We start from the raw sequence: 22,028 nt of genomic DNA, 5'->3' as shown, positions 1-22,028 counted from the left end.
TGGGTTGCGGGCAAGGTAACATCTGCAACAAAGGCTGCTGATCTGGACAGCTTAAGGAGTATCTTGCTGTGGATTGTTCAAGAGGTTATTAACAACTCTGGTGGGAGTAGACTTAGACATAGGAGGAAGGAGGAAGAAGCTATTGCTTTGGGGGAGAGGGGCTTCAGGAACAAAGGAGAAGGCAATAGAGACGATTAAGCTGAAACAAAAGGAAATAATGGCCTGTAGAAGAAGAAAGCAGGCACTCGCAAGAGCACCATGCCCGCTTTGCTCAGGAAGAAGCAAAAAACTGCCTGCGAGCGAGGCCCATGTGTGTGGTGAGTAGCTCCATACCTCAGAGGACCAAGCTGGCCAGGAGACCCCATCAGGGACAGCCTGATTTTATGTTTCAGTTTATAACTTCATTCTAGAAAGACTCCCGCCCAAAGTCTCAGACAAGTTCTGCATAGGCCTGGCTGGAGCCGCCTACTTCCTGAACAGTTTGGTATCCGGCAGGTGGAGCCAAAGCCCAACTCGGTACCCTAGGAAATATTCTGAGTAGCAAAATATTGTAGGCATCTCACATACTCTCTGAATAGCATGTATGGAAAAGCTAGAAGAAATATATTAAAGCACTCTGTTCTTTCACAGGATCAGCCTGAGATGGAGACAGCAGTAAACCTTGCCAGCTGGGATATTGAAAAGCCAGCCACCCTTTCTTTCAACATCTCTGATCTTAATAACAAAGATCGCATCTTGAAACTGATCCCTGCTCTCACAACACTGACAAATCACAACCGATATTTAATAGACCATGGGAATGAAGGTGGTTTCTTTAGGATAAATCAGAAAGAAGGAGTAAGCTTCCTCCACTTAACAAAGAAGAAGCCAGTGCCTGGAACCTACTCATTATATATCAGTAGTATTCCGCTCTACAAAAAGAAGGAACTCAATCAGCTTGAAGATAAACATGACAAAGACTACCTCAGCGGTGAGCTAGGAGACAACCTGAAAATGAAAATTGAAATTTTGCTTCATTAATTCACGAGAGACCAAATAATTAAAGCCAAAGATAGCTAGGTGAGACTTGAATGTTTTATTTCCCAATAAGGTTCTCCATATCACAGGTACAATCCTTCATGAATACATTTGAACATGTGAGCACTATTCCATTTTGATGTAAGCAAGGTACAGGAAGAAAACTGCAGCTCACAACAACCACTTTCTCAGGCTTCTTGTAAGTATACTTACCTTGATATGCTGAATCTTGAATACTGGGACTGCTGTTGGAAGTTGGCCACTGATGCCGAGGCAATATCCTGTCAGCAGCGATGCAAGAAAACAAGCTCAATCAATGGATTCTTATGTTTTGTTTCTGTTTTTTAAAAAATCTTAAAATCCGCTTCTCCAGCTACATCTTACTAGGTCAGCCGTTTATGATATCAAATTGGTGCTAGAAAATGTCCAACCTAGATTTTATAAATGCACTGTAATATATACACAACTTAGAAGCCAAAGAAATTGCAATTATTCCACCTAAATACATCAATCAACCAAAGTTTAGCTCAGTAGTTTATCTCAGTTATACCTATAATACAGTACATGTAAATTAAGTGTGTGTATACTGTAACCATGCTATTTTTATCCATGAAGCATTTGTAAACTAGAATAATAACACCCTTCATGTGAGGGTTTATAATGGTGCTTATAAGATCAACTACTTAACTGTATACACAAATCTGGTGATAACATTTCTGTGACAATCAAAATGCACTGGGGTCAATGGGGACCATTAAACATTCTCAGAAGTCACATGACACAGTGCCATCCATAGTTACACCATGACATAATGTAACATGTCAAAGAGTACCTACCATCATTCATATCAACAAGGGTTCATTGTCAAATGTCACAATAAAACAGTTTTTTTTAGTTCATTCTGTGGCTTCATGTTCTTGCTAAAGTTACAGAAAACCATATGAAAAGCTAGATTCATGTGCATCCTAATATTCATCTTTATGTTTAAATTGAAGACAACTATTAATAAAAGCTACAAAATCCACATGGACAATTCAGTTTGCAGTTTGGTGGGGGAGAGTAGTGTACTGCGAATACTGCATTTACCAAAATAACCTGTACACCAATAATCTCTCTAAAAAGTATAAAATAATCATTTATCTCTGGAACTGAATCATTAGCAGTTCGGAATAAATATAACTATTACAGTGGTGCCCCGCAAGACGAATGCCTCGCAAGACGAAAAACCCGCTAGACGAAAGGGTTTTCCGTTTTTTGAGGCGCTTCGCAAGACGAATTTCCCTATGGGCTTGCTTCGCAAGAAGAAAGCCCATAGGGAAATCTCCGGGGACCTCTTTTAAATGCTGGCGGTGGGGAGCAAAGCCTTTCCCCCCCCTCCGGCCTTCAGAAGAGATCCAGGAAGGCCGGCGGGGACCGAAAGGCTTTGCTCCCCACCGCCAGCATTTTAAAAGCGGTCCGGGATAGCAGGGAAGCGCTTCCCGCTATCCCGGACGGCTTTTGAAGGCAGGCGGCGGGGGGGGAGCAAGGACTTTTGCCCCCCACCAGCCTTCAGAAGAGGTCCAGGACCTCTTCTGAAGGCTGGCGGGGGGCGAAAGTCTTTGCTCCCCCCCCCGCCTGCCTTCCCGGGGGCTTTAAAATTGCCCCGGACAGCGGAGAAGTCCGCTGTCCGGGGCGATCTTAAAATGCTGGTGGGCGGCAGCGCTGCCGCCCGCCAGCATTTTAAAAAACCCCAGGACAGCGGAGAAGTCCTCTGCTGTCCGGGGTTTTTTAAAATGCTGGGGGTGGGAAGAAAAGCCCTTGTCCCCCCCCCCAGCCTTCAGAAGAGGTCGGGGGACAGACTGTCCCCGGACCTGGACTGAAGGCGGTTTCCTTAGGAACGCATTGATTAATTTTCAGTGCATTCCTATGGGAAACCGTGCTTCACAAGACGAAAAACTCGCAAGACGAAAAAACTTGCGGAACGAATTAATTTCGTCTTGCGAGGCACCACTGTAATCCCAAAAATATTTAGACAAATTCAAGGGTAGCCTTGTTGTTCCAAAGTGTATGCCAGTGTTTTTCCCTCTCCAGAAAACAGTTATGTTAAGAGACAATCACATTATAATTTCTATTATTTCTACAAGAGTATAAAGTCAACTGATGTACCTTCTCCAACTGTAAAATGTGCTGCTAATTGTATTGTTGCGTGCTACCCCAATTTCCAGGCTCTTACGCCAGGTTCATATTTGCTTTGGAATGAGGTACACCAGAGCCTCTGGTATCTATGATATATGGTATGCTTTTTTACACATATATATAACCTGAGCCTGTGATGGAGCAATTCACAACATTAACACCCCAATAGAAATATATGTAAAGAATAAAAAAAATGTTCTTGGTATGAGCTTTCATAACAAACTTAGTTGGTCTCTAAGGTGCTACTGGAGAATTTTTTTATTCTTTACATATATTTCTACTGCATCAGACCAACATGACTACCTACCTGAACCCCAACAGAGTCTTGCTTCTCCCATAGCCCACAGCCTTGGAATCCCACAGCAGAAATCAGACATGGCTCTCTCCTTGTCTTTGCAGCCTGCAGTTTTGTTTCCAACTTCCAGCTCATATAACAGGGGAGGGAGGCCCATGCGTTTGTCCTGTCCTTCATCCCTGAACTAAAAAATCTTCAAATACAACAGCATGCAAGGATTTGCACCAATGGCTCTGGAATGATCAACGCTGATAAACATTCACCCATTGCAGTGGTAGGGAACATCTGGCCTGCAAGCCTAATTTGGTCCACCAGGCCCTCCCCATTTGGCCCATGAAGTCATATCAGTCAAGCCATTCCTACATATGTGATATCAGATGTGGGGCTAAAGGCCTGCCTCAGCCAAATGGAGTTTGCAGGCACTGCCATTCAGCTGATTTCAAAGGTCTGTGCAAAGGGCTTTGCAAGACCTGCTTATCAAATCTTGCAAAGTGTTTGCAAGACCCAGCTATCGGCCGAAAGGAGAAGAGAGCCTTTTTTTCATTCTGCTCACCACCCACTCCAAATTGGTGACTGATACTGCCAAAATTGGCAACACTAAATATATGTTGGAACTGACTGGATGGTCGCAGTCCAGTGACTGGAATTGGGCTTACAGCTTTGGGGGCTGGATTTGGGTGCTTACATGGGAATTGGGCATACAGCACCCTTTGGGGTATTCTGTTCTTGCAACAGCTATCTGTCTGCATGAGGAGATCCACTATAAATGGGAAGGTTTGAATTTATGAGCAACCTTTCTTCCTAAATGCCGAATAAAATTTCTTTCATAAGCTCGTTTCCCTACCCTCCAACAGGGACACAACCAGGGGTGGGGCCTGCCCACACGAGCATCCCAATGGGGTGGCCGCTTGTGAGTGTCCCAAGGGGGTGCCGCCCGCAGCAATGTCACCCCCCTCCAGGTTGGGTCCCAGGATGGTCCACCCCCCCCGCCCCTCTTCCTCTGCCAGTGGACACACCTTTGTGTCTCATGTGAACTGGGGAAGATCGAAGGGTGTCTGCAAATAATGATAGTCAACTGTTAGTCATTTGGCTTGCTCTTCCTTCTTATCATGCTTCACAACTGCTAGGTCTATGGGAGGGGACAGCAAGACAAGTCAGGATGAAGACTTTTTTTTGCCTCAAAACTATTGCTGGAAATTAAATGGGGGGTTTGATTTGTACAAACGCGCTGTGTACATTTAGCCTTGCGATATAAACACTGGCAGTACCTACATATCTATCCATATCTCCTCTAGTTATAAATCTTAAGATCTCCCACATCAATCACACACATCTTTTAAATGGCATTTTAATGAACCAAGTTATCATCGTCTCCCTCAGTAGATGATTCTGTGTTTTCTATAAATACGCTAACATCATAAAGCGAAATATAGGTATGCCTAAGTTTTGAAAGATGAGATCAACATTTAAGAATAATTTGTAATAATGAAAAATCAAGATTGTCTTACAAACCCAAACAGCTTAACTTTGGCATTTGGCAAAGCACATAAACAGAATTATAATCAAGCTGTGACATTTACATTGATTTTGAGGTTTAGTAAGTTAATATGTCACTTCCCAGTAAAGATTGATTTACAAACAAGTAAAAAACACAATAAAATTACCGAAATGTATATAAAACAAAATTAACAATATAATATCATTGGCACTGCCCAAATGTCCAAAAAAACAAAAATGTCTTTGCCAGTTGAAATGGAGACATGGTTGGCACCAAGCAAGCCTTCCAAGGGAGAGTGCTACAGCATAGGATGAATGTAATTGTGGGCATCATAATGTCAATGGATTCCAGAGAAGTGATTTCAGAAGTTAACAATGTGTGTGTTCAGAATTTGGTGATGGCTTTTCACTGATGTTGGGAATTCCAGTTCTATCAACCATTCACTCACTTTAATCATTTACTGTCTCTGTAAACAAACATTTTAAAGTTTCCAAAAGTCATCGTAACAGACAGTAGACAGACTTTAATGTACTGTAATGTATGCATTACTCATTTTGACTACAGGGAGACATGGCAGCACCACTTGATTTAGTGATGTGGAATAATATGAAATGAATAGGTAATTTCAGAGGTATTTCAGTTATTTAAACTGATTAACTCTGAGAAACAACAATTCAGATGAATAAGATACATGATGAAGATGTTTTGAAAAGCATGCATATTTCATTTCAAATGAATTGCATATTAAAACCGCTTTCAAGATGCTCCAGTTCAATCTATGCCTAGTATTTATTGCCTGATACACTGAGGCTGATTGTAGAGGGATAATCTAATATTAAAACCAACTTCAAACTAACATTGTCTTACTGCGAACTATGCAATGTGATGGCGCAAGCACTTATGTCTTTAAAGAAAAAGATATGCAGAAGGGAAAATATTTTGCTCAAACCACATCAGAACAAATCTATAAAATTGCAATGTTGTTGTATTAATTCCATTCCACAGCAATTTGTGGTGTGGAGATATTCTCTAATAATTCAGCCTGCAGGATATAATTTCCAAGAATAATATATTATTTAATGTGTTGTTTGATGTAACAAATATGATAGTATGAAGGAGATCTGTAATATCTGGGAGAGATATATATAGTATATAAATATATATATACACACAGGAGGCATATATAGATATGTGGCTTGTATTTGTTATAATGCTAGAACTGTGAAAAACACATTTTCCATACCATGTTTACAAATTAAAATTTCCTGTATCATTGTAGCAGGTAGTGAGAAATAACTGAGCATCATTTAGCACGTGTTTGAATCACAGGTATGCACACCATATTCTGATATGGTTCTAACTGCTTATACTGTACTGTGTTTATCTAAGGGCATGTTTGCCTAATGATTCTGAAATGATGAAACCTGCATACAGATTTCTCTGTACTTGTTAACTGTACATTTCATGGATGTGGGAACTAACTCCATTGAAGAGCATGGCATTTGAGCTGAAGAGTTGATGTAAATTCTGTTTGCAGTCTTTATATCAGCCAGGGCCCATTTTCAAATGCAAGTCATCACTTGATGTAGCTCTCATAAAGTGAGGAGTGTGTGAGAGCCAGCCCTCAGAAGCCCCTGTGATGCATCAGGCTGCCACTATCTGAAGCCAGAGCTGGAAGTGAGGAGGAGGGATCCAGTTTAAAGACTAAGGAATTTTACATGTGCAAAGGCTGCCACATTCTGCCATGGTAGGAATGCTTTGTGCTTGCAGAATGCAGCAAGCCTTTGTGCATGAACATTTTCTTGAAACACAGCACCCCTTCAGTCATCACGAGGAAGTCTAAAATGTATTATGAATTCCTCCCTGTGCAGCACATGCACCTTCTATATTTTACAATGACAATGACTGGCAATTTCAGCTTCTTTTGGTCTATTATTACTGGCAAAGAAAATTGTCAGTAAACAGGTATGGCCAGCCAGCCTGAGCCACGCCCCCTGAATTTTAAATATTTGACATGGATGGCGTAGAAAATACCTACTTTGTCCACTTACAATTTTGAAATATACACTGAATGTATAGCACATACTCTGCACATGATTATTTGTCCTTGTCTACTTGCATTTTCTTCTTCCAAGATGCCTCACTGTTATTTACGGGTAAAGGTGTTGCCCCAGTATGCATGTGGGAATTATAGACATAGTCCTTAAAAACAATAAAAGGAAACTCCTTTATGATGAATCCCGAATTACACATTACAAGAATGCTGAATCAACATGAAAACTATTTCAACCTCTTTCTTTTTTTTTTTGCACGATAGCACATTACTAAAAATCCTTCTGCAATATCTGCACAAAATACGCTGACTTGGAGAGCTGTATCATCTTTTCTACCAATAGAAAATAGTACCAGCTCCATCTAGTACGCAGGCTGAGACCCTACCTGCCCGCAGACTGTCTTGCCAGAGTGGTGCATGCTCTAGTTATGGACTACTGCAATGCGCTCTACATGGAGCTACTTTTGAATGTGACTCAGAAACTGCAATTAATCCAGAATGCGACAGCTAGACTGGCGACTGGGAGTGGCCGCCGGGACCACATAACACTGGTCTTGAAAGACCTACATTGGCTCCCAGTACGTTTCTGAGCACAATTCAAAAGTGTTGGTGCTGACATTTAAAGCCCTAAACGGCCTTGGTCCAGTATACCTGAAGGTGCGTCTCCACCCCCATTGTTCAGCCCAGACACTGAGGTCCAGCTCCAAGGGTTTTCTGGCACTTCCCTCCCTGCGAGTAGTGAGGTTACAGGGAACCAGGCAGAGGGCCTTCTCGGTAGTGGCGCCTGCCCTGTGGAACGCCCCCCATCAGATGTCAAGGCAATAAGAAACTATCTTACTTTTAAAAGACATCTGTTTAGGGAAGTTTTTAATGTTTGATGCTGTATTGTGTTTTTAATCTTTGGTTGGAAGCTGCCCAGAGTGGCAGGGGAAACACAGCCAGATGGTTGGGGTATAAATAATATATTATTATTATTATTATTATTATTATTATTATTATTATTAATTATTATTATTATTAATTATTATTATATTTAGAAGCAAAAAGCAAAGGATGGCAAAACAGACCAGCTTAGTCCATACCTGCCAAATGCAGTAGCCGAGGCCTCAGTAAGGCAGGTTTCCTGTCTGTAATTCTGTCCATACTTTGTAGCAAGGAAATGTATCATTTCTTTTTAGTGAGGTAGATCTTGAAATGTGCTACTATGGATTGTTACTGTTTCTACACAGTAGTTTCACTTTAAACACTGAAAGTTATCCGTATGTGAATTCATCTCCATTTCTTTCTTACAGAGTGCACAAAGCTGGTCTTACAGACATGACCATAGAAGCATAGATTATGAATTCCTTTTCTCTTTGAAGTTAGTCTGTTTATCTGAAGCAACAAAACCAATATATATATGTCTGCTCTAACTGGTCTCTGTAGATCTCTAGGTACAATCAAGCTATTGAATTTGTTTGCAACTGCTTTTAGTACAAATTGTTAAATGACTCAGCCTTGTCTGCAGAAATAAAGGGGCAAATCACAGACTGCATTGTAATCCTTGTCTCTTCCTACTTAGGGTGTGCTGCTGGGCCCAGCAACATACCTTTGTATTCCTACAAAACTAGACCATAGTTACTCATTCCCTGTGCCCCAGGGCATGAGATACTCCCAGTAGGGTTGGTGCTGCAGGTGGCGAGTAGAGGTATGTCAGATCCACCTGTTTTCACCTTAACTAGGTAGGAATAGCTGGGCAGGATGGAAGGGGTAGGTAATGGGGAACACCTCCATTCTGACCATTAGTCTTGATTTCTTATAGACACCTTGCCCTGAATGTCAAATAACTGCTTTATCATAGATCAGGTTTTGAAACAACTGTCTCAAATGACAAAAACCAATTAAATCAATTTCCAGGTAGTGATATCCCAAAGACTCTCAACAAAATAAAGATAGGAAGCTGGAGTTTAGTATGCATAGCTCTGTGCAATATGTGTGATAGCTACACTGAGGGACATATTTTGCTTGTTTGCATTTTGTACTGGGAAAATATTACAGGTGATGCATATATTTGCTGCCTCCATTTTCCTTGAGTCTTCATTCTCATTTAATTTCCAAAGACCTCAATTTACATTCATAATAGGGCAGATATGATGTTTTTCTAGGTAATTGTTTTTATTAAGATTCAGGTAGGTAGCCGTGTTGGTCTGACGCAGTAGAAATAAACACAAAATTGTCCAGTAGCACCTTAGAGACCAACTAAGTTTGTTCTGGGTATAAGCTTTGATGTGCATACACACTTCTTAGCATGCCATTGTAATGTTTTAACTTGCCTCCCAGCTTAGCTTTCATTGTCGGATGCTGTGGTGGACATTTGGCTGTGTGAATTTTAGGTTTCAAACATTTGGATTATTAAATGACAGCTCCATGTGTAATGTAGCGTAACCTATGAAACCCCCACTTGCTATGCTTGCATTTCAGTTGTCTCTCCAATGTATGTCAAGAAAGGAAAGCCATAGTAGAGACATGTTAATAAAGCTGTTTTATGTACATGCTTATTAGAATATGTATACCCCACTTTTCTAATGAAAAGGAAATCAGAGGCAGAAAACACTAAAATCACATAAGAACACTACCAATATCATTAAAACCACTTAAAACCCAATGCAAAAGATACAGTAAAGGAAACAGATAAAAAGCCCCATCCCCTCATCACATGCAGTGAATATCCCAAAGTTGCTACTACTATAAAAAGGTAAAGGGACCCCTGACCGTTAGGTCCAGTCGTGGCCGACACTGGGGTTGTGGCGCTCATCTCGCTTTACTGACCGAGGGAGCCGGCGTACAGCTTCTGGGTCATGTGGCCAGCATGACTAAGCCGCTTCTGGCGAACCAGAGCAGTGCACGGAAACGCCATTTACCTTCCCGCTGGAGCAGTACCTATTTATCTACTTATACTCTGACGTGCTTTCGAACTGCTAGGTTGGCAGGAGCAGGGACTGAACAATGGGAGCTCACTCCGTCGCAGGGATTCGAACCGCTGACCTTCTGATCAGCAAGTCCTAAGCTCTGTGGTTTAGACCACAGCGCCACCCGCATCCCTGCTACTACTATAGAGCTCAAATAATTCCTGAACCACGCCCCTTTGAAGTATGTGCATTAAAGGAGGATAGTACACGTGCCAAAACTCTAACCTAGCTTCAGATGTTTTCTGAATGGGGCTCTGCACATGTGCAGAACGTATATGTGGGTTTATACAGAGGCCATGAAGAAAAGCCCCCCCCCCCCTTTCCAAGCCAAATCTGACTGCAAAACTAAGTGGATGCCTTATAGATCCATTCTGAAGTCCCATACATTTCCACCAGCTGGCAAAAGCAGAGCAATGAAGGGACCAGGCAGGCCTCCAGGGGTGTGTGGATTCTAGGGACAGAAGAGGCTTTGCCTCTCCCTACCCACGGCGCTGTGGGTTAAACCACAGAGCCTAGGGCTTGCCGATCAGAAGATCGGCAGTTCGAATCCCCACAACGGGGTGAGCTCCCGTTGCTCAGTCCCTGCTCCTGCCAACCTAGCAGTTCGAAAGCACGTCAAAGTGCAAGTAGATAAATAGGTGCTGCTCCAGCGGGAAGGTAAACGGCATTTCTGTGCACTGCTCTGGTTCTCCAGAAGCGGCTTAATCATGCTGGCCACATGACCCGGAAGCTGTACGCAGGCTCCCTCGGCCAATAAAGCAAGATGAGCACCACAACCCCAGAGTCGACCACGACTGGACCTAATGGTCAGGGGCCCCTTTACCTTTACCCACCACCTGCTGTACTTCAGACAATTGGAACGCAAAGCAGTCCCTTTGATATTGCTCTAAGCATGCAGCGGCACTTATGGGAAGAAAGTCTGCTTAAGATACCCTGGCTTTTTGGTGGGAAGTAGAACACTCTGACTAGAACTTAGGCATAAACAGACAACCAGTGTAATTGACATAATGTGGAAGTAATCTGCTTGATCAGAGGAGCCCATTAGTAATCTGGCATGACATTCTGTGCTGAGGTTCCTGTATGCTTTCCAAAGACAGCCCCATGTAAATGCATTATAGTAGGCTAATCTGAATGTTACTAAGGCCTGAATGACCAAGAGAGCTGGCTCATGTGACACTGGCTTAGCGCTCAATGATTTACATTTAATTATATGAGATGAAGTAAATGGGTATAATATGACAATGCTAGAAAACAATATTTGAGATTCAGCATCCCTGCTGTGGGCTTTACAGGAACACACATCATTTTCTCACAAACGGCATATTATTGCTGGCCCATAAGCTAGTTTATAACAAAAGAAGTTAGCTTAACATGTATCATATAAGTTTAAGAAAGCAATGAAATAGCTAACTGTCAAAGTAAAATGAAATTCTGTCTCATGAGATCTAACAATTGCTCACCAAGTATAGGGTTCAATACACTTTTTTAAAGCCAGTGTTTTGCAGTTGAAGCTCAAACCAATATGAAAATGGCTTGGCAAAGGCATTTCAACTTAATGGTTTAGTTGAAGTCATAATAAAATACTTTTGTCAGAACCAGTTTCGAGAAGCAGTGCAAGCAGTTGGAATTATCAATAGTGCTGAATTTTTGATATGTTATACTTCCAGTATGGGGGGGGGGAGAGAACTTCCCTCTGTAATTAATGGCTGTTCCTTGATTTATTTTGAACAGAGTCTTTTTTTTTTTTTTTTTTTTTACAATTCCAATAGCACTACAGATTTGTCTAGTACAATTGGGCCGATGAACACTTACAGTTCCCAACCCTAACCCTGCGGAAAACCATCTAATTAGACTTTGATTTGACCTGTTTTTAGGAGGTAATTTAATTATTGTTTGATTTTATACTAATGTTATATATCTGATGTTAGTGTTGGCTATTTGCAGTTTAGTAGCGCTGCAGAGAGCTTGCTGGGGAGACCATGCATAACAAGGAACTCAAAAATAACTTTAACAAGGTTTTAATAACAAAACAAAAACTCCTTTTACACTAAAGATAACAACAACAAACATGACCCAACCACCAACCCATCCCCCAGGGTGATGAGAGACCTAGGTGCTGCTCCTTATATACTATGCCCAAATGCTGACGCAGCTTAATTAACACAACCTAACAGCACCTGCTATGTTTCACAGCTGCAAGACTGGGTCTCGTTATTTGCCCTGGCACTTAAAGACATACACCACTTGTGAAACAATAATGAACCTTCACATTTTACAGTGACCATTCAACAATAATTGTTTGATTTTATACTAATGTTATATACAGTGGTGCCTCGCAAGACGAAATTAATTCGTTCCACGAGTCTCGTCTTGCGGTTTTTTTCGTCTTGCGAAGCACGGCTGTTAGCGGCTTAGCGCTATTAGCGGCTATTAGCGGCTTAGAAAAAGGGGGGGAGGGAAAAAACTCGCAAGACGTTTTCATCTTGCGAAGCAAGCCCATAGGGAAATTCGTCTTGCGAAGCACCTCAAAAACGGAAAACTCTTTCGTCTAGCGAGTTTTTCGTCTTGCGAGGCATTCGTCTTGCGGGGCACCACTGTATCTGATGTTAGCCGTCCTGAGCCCCACTTTGACCAGGGAAGGCGGGATATAACTAAAAGATGATGATGATGAATTCTATTCTGTCTTTTAATCCGCTAGAAGCCACCAAGGCATTGAGGAAGCTCAGTCTCACAAGACTGTGCTTTGGAAATGCACTCTGTATAAGGGTCTGTGGATAAATTTTGTTTGCCTTTCATGCTGCTGAGTGCGGTAAATTTGCACAAGCTTAGGGGCATTGCTAGATGCTGCCACCAAACCTAATTATTTATGAAGTGTCTCTGTTTTCCTGATCAATTTTTAAGAGGTTCTGATATTAGGCATCCACAAATCTACTTGTCAACTCACCATGGGCAAATGCCTTTTGCCAGAAGTATGCCCAGTAGCTTCCTATGAGCTTTCCCTTGAACTCTGGTTCAGATAAGAAATTCCCTGCTTCTTTTCCTATTCAAATCTCAGTGTAAAGTTCCCATCTCCAGAAGAGCTAGACATTTACACTGCAGTTGGTGAATGGCAGATGTAGCAGGAAAGACTCACATTGCAGCTTGATTAGGATGGGGGGGGGGGATCATTGATTAGGATGGGGGGGGAGTTTCTGACACTAATATTCTGCAGGGTGAGAGAAAACTCAACCTTTTCCCCAAGCCCACTGGCAGACAGATTTGGTGAAGAGGCAAGGATGTCTCCCACTTGTGCTGACGTTGAGAAATTGTACTCCTGATGCTTACTTTCTTCTTAAAAAGTAAAGGTAAAGGACCCCTGACAGTTAAGTCCAGTCATGAACAACTCTGAGGTTCCAGCGTTCATCTCACTTTACTGGCCAAGGGAGCCGACGTTTGTCTGCAGACAGTTTTTCCGGGTCATGTGGCCAGCATGACTAAGCTGCTTCTGGAGAAACCAGAGCAGTGCATGGAAACGCTGTTTACCTTCCCACGGGAGTGGTACCTATTTATCTACTTGCTTTCGAACTGCTACGTCGGCAGGAGCTGGGACCGAGCAACGGGAGTTCACCCTGTCGTGGGGATTTGAACTGTCGTGGGGATTTGATCGGCAAGCCCTAGGCTCTGTGGTTTAGACCAGCCCAGTGCAAATAAAATAATCCCTGCCTCTTTCCCAAACCTTTTATGTATGCCAGAAAACCTCCCCTCCCCAGGTGGAAAATTGAGTCATAATCAGAAGGAACTGTAAGGGTCATCTAGTCCAACCCCTGGAAATGCTGAAATCTTTTGCTCAACCTGCCGCTGGAACCGATTACTCTGAGATAAAAATTCTCATGCTCTACTGGCCGACTGACGCATCATACCCTTCAACTGTCCTGATTTAACTGAGACATCCTGTTTTGGGAGACCATGCTTTGGTGCAAAACTGTGACCTGGAAAGCTGGAATGATCAGTCTCTGCACCAAGGAGCTTACAATCCAAACTTCATAGTGAGGAAAGAATGGAGGCAGGGGGTGAGCAAGGCAGGGTGTAATTTCCTGTGTGGCAGGGGTTGCCAACACAGCACATGTCCTTCCATCTGTTGAAATTAACTCTGAAAGTATTCTGTTGTAGCCAATGGAATAGGTTGTGCTTGATTGCAATGTGCACGTAATGGTTTCTACCATTTGCAAATGTGCCCACGGACCCCAAAAGGCTGGGGTCTCCTGCAGACAGTTGAAGGCAACACTCAGGCCATGCTTCTGTGATTAAGAAGTCATTTTATTTTCATAAGTGATTGGGGTACTAAAAGGAAGTGGCATTCTGCTGATGCTCAGAGTTTTATCTTCTCTCTCATTTTCTGAGTGCCTTAGGTGACAAAAAAAAATGTGATCAGGCATAGACAGATTTCAAAGAAATTTTGAGGGCACCTATCTAGAGAGGAATGTTTGGAAAACAAGGCTGAGATTATGAGGAAGGAATGAAATTGCTGGAAGGCAATAACGGATATAATGGGCATTGAATTTTGTGCTTGGAGTTTTGAAAGCATATCTGGTGCTGATAACAGTGTAGCTTGGCCAATATATAATTTCCTAAACCACACAAAGATCATTCTCTGGTGGAATCTTATCGCCCAGTTTCTCTATTTAATCTTGACTATAAAATCTTTACAACAATAACGGTTAATAGAATGAAAGCATTTATTGGGAAATACATCCATCTGGACCAAGCAGGGTTTGTTCCAGGACACAAAATTATAGACCCAATTAGAAAATTACTGAACTTAATATACCACAGCAAGCAGGCAACTTCAACATTAGCTTGTCATTGGATATATTTGATTGTGTAGAACCCAGGTATTTAATTGAAGTGATAAAAAAAGTTTGGATTTGGCCCAAAATTCATTGGAGTATTAGAGAACATTTATGGCACCACATTTGCCACAATTAAGGTAAATAATATATACTCACAAAAATGTCAAATTGACTGTGGGGCAATGCAAGGATGCCTACTGTCGCCTTTATTATTTGACATAGTTTTGGAACCCTTGGCAATTAGACCGCACCAAATTCTGGCAGGAAAGGGCGTAATCATCAATGGAAAGGAATATATTCTGGGACTGTATGCAGATGATATTGTTTTATGCACATCAGAGCTAATCAACACCAGAAAACTGTTGAGTCTGGAATTGGAGAACTTCTCCAATATTTCTGGACAGAGTAAATTTTCAAAATTTCAGAAGTAATGTTCTTTCATACCCACCCCCCACAGCTTCAAAAAATCCTTCTCTATAATGTTACAAATCCCAATAACCAATAAATTTCTTCAGATACCTAGGTGTTCTGATAACTCATAATTTATATAAGTTATAGCAGACCAATTATGGCCAATTATGGAAAACAATAAACACAGATATGAGGAGCTGGGAGGAAATGAAACTTGCACCGACTTGCCACAACCAAAATGATGATTGTTCCAAAGTATTATTTTTATTCCAGACCCTAGCAGAAAAATTAATAAATTCACATTTCAATCAGATAGAACCCTCATTAAAAAATCCCTGCTGTATCAGCACCCAACTATTGGAGGATGGGGACTTGCAAACTTAAATGGCCTCAGTCCAGTATACCTGAAGGAGCGTCTCCACCCCCATCGTTCTGCCCGGACACTGAGGTCCAGTGCCAAGGGCCTTCTGGTGGTTCCCTTGCCATGAGAAGCCAAGTTACAGGGAACCAGGCAGAGGGCCTTCTTGATAGTGGCACCCGCCCTGTGGAACACCATTCCACCAGATGTCAAGGAGAAAAACAACTACCAGACTTTTAGAAGACATCTGAAGGCAGCCCTGTTTAGGGAAGATTTTTAATGTTTAACAGACTATTGTATTTTAATATTTTGTTGGAAGCCTAGGGTGGCTGGGGAAACCCACCCAGATCGGTGTGGTATAAATAATAAATAATAATAATTATAATTATTATAAACAGCTATTACAATGTGTGTCAGCTTAGCAATACAATACACCTAATATCTGGTAATGAAAGAATGCAATAGAACAGGCATAGGCAAACTCCGGCCCTCCAAAGGTTTTGGGACTACAACTCCCATCATCCCTAACTAACTGGACCAGTGGGCAGGGATGATGGGAGTTGTAGTCTCAAAAACATCTGGAGGGCCAGAGTTTGCCTATGCCTGCAATAGAAGAAGTTGGAAAACGTGGAAAGAGACAGTATCCCTATAAAAGTATTACCTCTTTTAAAAGATAAACTAAATTCCCTACAAAACAACTCTGGGGTTGCGACGCTCATCTCGCTTTACTGGCTGATAGAGCCTGCATTTGTCCGCAGACAGTTTTTCCGGGTCATATGGCCAGCATGACTAAGCTGCTTCTGGCGAAACCAAAGCAGCTCACAGAAATGCCATTTACATTCCCGCCAGAGCGGAACCTATTTATCTACTTGCACTTTGACGGGCTTTTGAACTGCTAGGTTGGCAGGAGCACATAGCTTTATGTTAAATTGTTGTCAAAGTGTGATACTTTCTTCAGTCCCACATTGACTGATTAGTCTGTGGATCTAGGTATCTGTGGGTCTAGGTGTAAGCATCCTTATAATAGCCTATGGAACATCTTCCTCATGGGATGGGGCAGAACTTATCTGTCTGATCATGGCTAATCGTAAACAGTGGCTGGTTTATACTACTTTTTCTGTAGCTCCCATCCCATCCCAGCAATACCCAAGCCCCAAGGTGCCAGTACATAATTAACCTGATCTGCTGTTGTAACTTATGTGGGGTAGCATTGTGTGTTATATCTGCCATCAAGGGTGCAAACTTACATAAAATATTGGGGGGACCCTGCCTTGCATAATCAACCACAAGACGCAATGCACATACCATTTGAATGGCAATGCCCATAAATTTGGAGGCCCTCAAATATTTTATGGGGGGGCACACAAGATGTTGGACATAACATAATGATGGCTGACTGGGAACAGTTATGGACCACTGGTATGAAATTTACGGCATATAATGCCCTAAGAGAAAACTTAATGAAAATGATTTACAGGTGGTACATGGCACCAGTCAAGCTTGCAAAGATTTACCATTTGCCCAATAATAAATGTTGGAAATGTAATGAGATTGAAGGTACATTCTTTCACCTTTGGTGGACATGCCCAAGGATTAAGACATTCTGGGAGATGATTTATAATGAAATGAAAAAGGTATTCAAATATACCTTCCTGAAGAAATCAGAGGCCTTTCTCCTGGGCATGGTCGGCCAATTGGTGCCAAAGAAGGATAGAACATTTTTTATGTATGCAACAACAGCAGCAAGAATACTCATCGCAAAATATTGGAAGACACAAGATTTACCCACCCGGGAAGAATGGCAGATGAAGTTGATGGACTACATGGAATTGGCGGAAATGACTGGCAGAATCCGAGACCAGGGAAAGAGTCGGTGGAAGAAGACTGGAAAAAGTTTTAAGACTATTTACGGAAATACTGTAAAATTAATGAATATTAGGAAAATGTTGGAATGAAGTTATATGGCTTTAGTAGAAATGTTATGAGGAATCAAGGATAAACAAATTAATAGAGTATTAAAGGGAAAATAAGGCTAGAATTTGTTAAGATAATTATAGGATTAAAAATAGAGGAAGATGGAAAGGAATTGCTGGAAAAATTAATAGAAGTGGAATACAAAAAGGGAGGTGCGAGGAGGTCGCGGAAATAAGTGAATGAAAGACAAGATATTGAAATTATTTGATGTGTTTTAAATTGTGTTTGTTTTGTTTTGTTAGTTTAATGTTAGTGTTTTATTAGTGTAATGTAGCGTTTTTTTCTTTTTTTCTTTTTGTATTGTATTGTATTGTTTTTCTTTTTTATAGTGTTTAAATTGTTGGAAAAGGTAATAAACATTATTTTTTTTTATAAAAAAAACCAAATATTTTATGGGACCTCAGTTCCTAGGAGTTGGCTATGTCTGCCATTAACTTCACAAACCAACCACGCTATGGGACACAGCACTGTGGGAGCTACAGCTTTCTATCTGCTCCCTGGAGATACAATGCATGTGCTTGTGTAAAACACAAAACCTCCAAATTTTCTAAAACTCGCCACTTTTCTTCCTTTCTTTCTTTTGAAAACTTGCTATTAAAATATGAAAACAGAACAATGCTGCTGCAGCTGAAACATCAGCCAGAGTGAAAGTAATTCCTATGGCTCATGTCCACGCATCAACACACACACACACACACACACACACACACACACACAACCCTTAAGAGTTAGAAGAGCAGCAGCCATTGGCTCAAATTATTCCAAAACTCTGGAAGGGAGCCAGCTCAGGCCAGGGAAAGCCTCCACCGATTATTTTGCCAAGGCTGCTTTGAGCTCATAAACATGTGATGACTGATGGGTATATAGCAGTGGTGGCGAACCTTGGCACTCCAGATGTTTTGGAACTCCAACTCCCATCATCCCTAGCTAACAGGACCAGTGGTCAGGGATAATAGGAGTTGTAGTTCCAAAACATCTGGAGTGCCAAGGTTCGCCACCACTGGTATATAGGAACTGAGAAGTTGCATCCAGGAACATAAACCCAATTTATTTTACAGAGGAGAAATAAATGGAGAAAAGAAGTTGGAAAAAGGTAAGGAGATTGTTGAGGGCACCATATTACCTAGAAATCTACATATTGCTATGGTAAGTTTGAGGCTCTCCATCTTACTTTTAACACATGTAACTTTCAAAAGGAAGGCAATCATTCGCAGCCAATGGGATGTGGGTGTGTTTTAGGGGGAAAAGAAGCTATAACAAAAATCGAACCTGCCAAATAATGTGAAAGTATGACAAAAGCACTTCTTAAATTGTCAAGAGATCCTATCAAATACCGTTAAGTAAGTGATGAAAATTAATACTAAAATCTGGCACCATACTACATAGCCCTCTACCGCTGGATCAGGCTAGAGCACAAGACAACTATGAAATTTCATAATAGCAAGCCAAGCTTTGCCTAGCAGGAAACTGACTTCGCATTAGTATAGTGTATGAAAAAAGATATGTTAACCTGAAGTGTGTCAATCATAATAAAACCCTAAAGCAGTAACCTAAAACAGGCAAAAACAAGTTTTGGATTTCATTTCAAATCCACCAGAATAGCCAGGTTTGTCAAGGTTCATGAACCTCTTCTTGAAACTGGGCTCATTTTCAATAAATCTTGGACTGTTATCCAGGAAAGATGGGGCCAAGCTTGGAGTCAATTTTGAATAAAGTTCAGGTGAATCAGGAAATATTTTTGCTGTGAGGTAGAAACAGTACAAGCCTTGGAGGCTTCGCTTAGTTTCAGCCTGAACCCAATGAGTTGTTGGCAGCGTTTTCCCTTTGGTTTTTGAGTTTCAAACCTGAAAGGAAAATGGCCTGGTGAACTCAACAGCAGGTGCCAGAAATCTGAGGGAAATTAATTCCCTACAGCAAATTATTCCCATGCAATAATTTGCATGAATCCTGCATGCAGTTTGGATAGATGTTTGGAAGACTTGTGCGCATTCTCTTGCGTGTGGCCAACTACACACAGAATTCTTTCCTAAACTGAAATCGTGTCTACAGGAAATTTTTGTCTTCTGTGAATTGGCCCTGAGTGAGACATCTATCTGATGACTTGTGCAGCTTTCAACCTGCTGTCATCATCTGCCTTGCATTTCATATATAAAGCTGAAAGCGTGGACCCACCAGTGTCCAAACCAATTGCCATCACAATTTGACGTGCCAGAAATCACGTGGGCTTGAATAAAAAGCTTCATAGTCTATAAACTGTTGCTTAGCTGCATTCACCTTGGCTAGCCCACCAGCTGTAGCCACCTCACATTCTGATCAAAGACAGGTGTGCCTACAGACACCCAAACAGAGGTAAACATGGAGAGGCTGATCTATGCAGATCAGCTGAGGTGGTCCTCTCCCTGCTCATCTGAGGACCGGGGAGCAGGCAGTTTGAACCTCCATTAAGGCAGTGAGCACCCCAGTACTGTGTCTATTTTTTATTTCTTTTTGCCACTCCCAAAACCTGTGGGGTTCTGGGGAAGTGGAAAAACATTGCTTAGGGAGCCAGATTGGGTTCCACGGTGAGGGTTAGCAACTCCTGCTATATCATATATACTAATGAGAAACTCATTTTCCAAGTGCTGATCCTTATGTAGCCAAAATGCACAATTCCTGCACAAAACAGTTATCAGCAGGTTTGGGGAAATCTTAATGTTTGCTGAACTATATAACAAGCTTTAGGGAGGGATCCTAAATGGGGTGCACCCAAAAACTGTTGGTGCAAAAGGAATTCCTGGTTGCCAAGACCCAAGTTTGGGGCAAGTACTCTTTGGTGAGAGAACCCTAGCAGAGATTAAAAATCACAAAATACGCAACAAAATAAAGCATGGAAATATAGGCTTTTAAAATAGGCCTTTAAAATAGGCCTTGCAAGTTCCTTACAAAGTTTTCCACTTCCCTTAGCATGGAAAAAGACCACATTTGGTAAGATAAAAATTGGTTTACTTACAAACTTTTCAGATGTCCGGTTCATGCATCAGTCAGACAAGCTGCACAGGCAGTAAAACTTGGTTTAGTTACAAAGTGGCAAAAGCTCCTTAATTTATTGGTATAGGAGCACCAGAAAGGTTTGTGAGAGCCATGCAGCTAAGTTGGAGCAAGCAGCTGAAGTCTCTTCACACAGCTGAGCTCCATCAGGTAGATTTAAAGCAACAATAGGCTTGATTACTCCTTTCCTCCCAAGGTAAGGGAAGTCAACATAGCTAAGCCTAGCAGGATAGGCTTACTCAGTGGTATTAACCCCTTAGTGTATTCATTAACTTAATCATGTTAGCTATATGAAGCTGGTTATCCCACAAAAACTGTCATATGAGAACTGTGCATCCTTAGTCGCCATGGATCACTGGGAGTCTGTTAAAGAAAGTCTGGAATGGAGCATTCTGCCTGGCACCCTGATCAGAAGCACTCTGCAAAATTTTGTGATGATTTTACACCGGGGTAGCCAGCCTGGTGGTGTTCAGATGGTTTGAATTGCAACTCCTATTATCCCCAAGCAGTGTGTTGTCCAGGCATAGGCTAACTTGGCCCTTCAGATGTTTTGAGACTACAATTCCCATCATCCCTGACCACTGGTCCTGTTAGCTAGGGATGATGGGAGTTGCAGTCCCAAAACATCTGGAGTGCCGAGTTAGCCTATGCCTGGTGTTGTCGATTATCAGTGATGATTGGAGCTGTAGTCTAAGCCATTTGGATGGCACCAGGTTGGCAACTCCTGCTCTATACCATATAAATGGGACAGAAATCAGTTGTCACTGAGATCATTTTCAGTGACAGTTCCATGACCACTGCAACTTTATCTTCTGGCTCTATCTCATGCACTCAGATTCCTCACTAGAATGACATTGATTTCAATATATAGGTCAAATGTAATGTCACAAAGGCCGAAGAAAATAACTAAAAAAATGGCACATTCCTGGCAGGGGTTGTGATATTAAAGCCAGCTGGCTGCAAATTATTGGGGGTATGTCAGTTTAGTACAAAGTTTGCTATCTGTCATTTTTAGAAGTGATGATGGCTATATGATATTGTGTCTTATGAACACAATGAAAAGACATCTCTGTTAAGAACCAAGGTTGGTTTTTTTACTCTCTTTATGTATGCTGCTATGCTGGTACAGTTACCATTATGGGGGTAGGCTGGGTGAATAGGATATATTTTACTTCAATCAGCTTGCTTCAGATTAAAGAACACATGCATTAAAAGGTCTGATTATGTTTCAGTTCTAGCAGGCATGGTGATGACTCCATTCCCATGAAATCCCTGCTGCCAAACAACTGGGAATCAGACTAACAATCATTTTTTGCTATTATAGGACAAAGTTTACTCAAGTGTCCATTAGCCATAGGAAATGGGGCTGTCAGTTTTCTATGTTTCCTTCAAAAATATGTACTCAGCTCTCACTAAGAATGCCGACTGGCTTCATGCTGAATT

The 22,028-nt window shown here is 41.6% G+C and overlaps 1 protein-coding gene and 1 long non-coding RNA gene across 4 annotated transcripts in view; both read left to right on the top strand.

Annotated features, from left to right (window-relative positions):
- The window catches only part of FBN1 (fibrillin 1), a 216,037-nt gene extending 214,121 nt beyond the window's left edge, over nt 1–1,916 (top strand). For all 3 annotated transcript variants that reach the window (XM_083712342.1, XM_083712344.1, XM_083712343.1), the window contains one exon: nt 631–1,916. In XM_083712342.1, coding sequence (XP_083568468.1) covers nt 631–1,020 — 390 coding nt within the window. In that variant the 3' untranslated portion in view covers nt 1,021–1,916. The remainder of the gene's footprint in view (nt 1–630) is intronic.
- Nucleotides 1,917–8,074: 6,158 nt separating this feature from the next.
- Nucleotides 8,075–8,572, top strand: LOC310831854. The gene is made up of 2 exons (XR_014558028.1): nt 8,075–8,290; nt 8,342–8,572. It is a non-coding gene; the product is annotated as an uncharacterized lncRNA (long non-coding RNA).
- The last annotated feature ends 13,456 nt before the right edge of the window (nt 8,573–22,028 follow it).

The sequence above is a fragment of the Podarcis gaigeae genome (assembly GCF_964106915.1).
Source record: "Podarcis gaigeae genome assembly, chromosome: 14".
In the NCBI taxonomy this organism is placed as follows: Eukaryota; Metazoa; Chordata; class Lepidosauria; order Squamata; family Lacertidae; genus Podarcis; species Podarcis gaigeae.
Note: the sequence above shows the minus strand (reverse complement) of the source record. Positions and strands in the feature narration are given on the sequence as shown.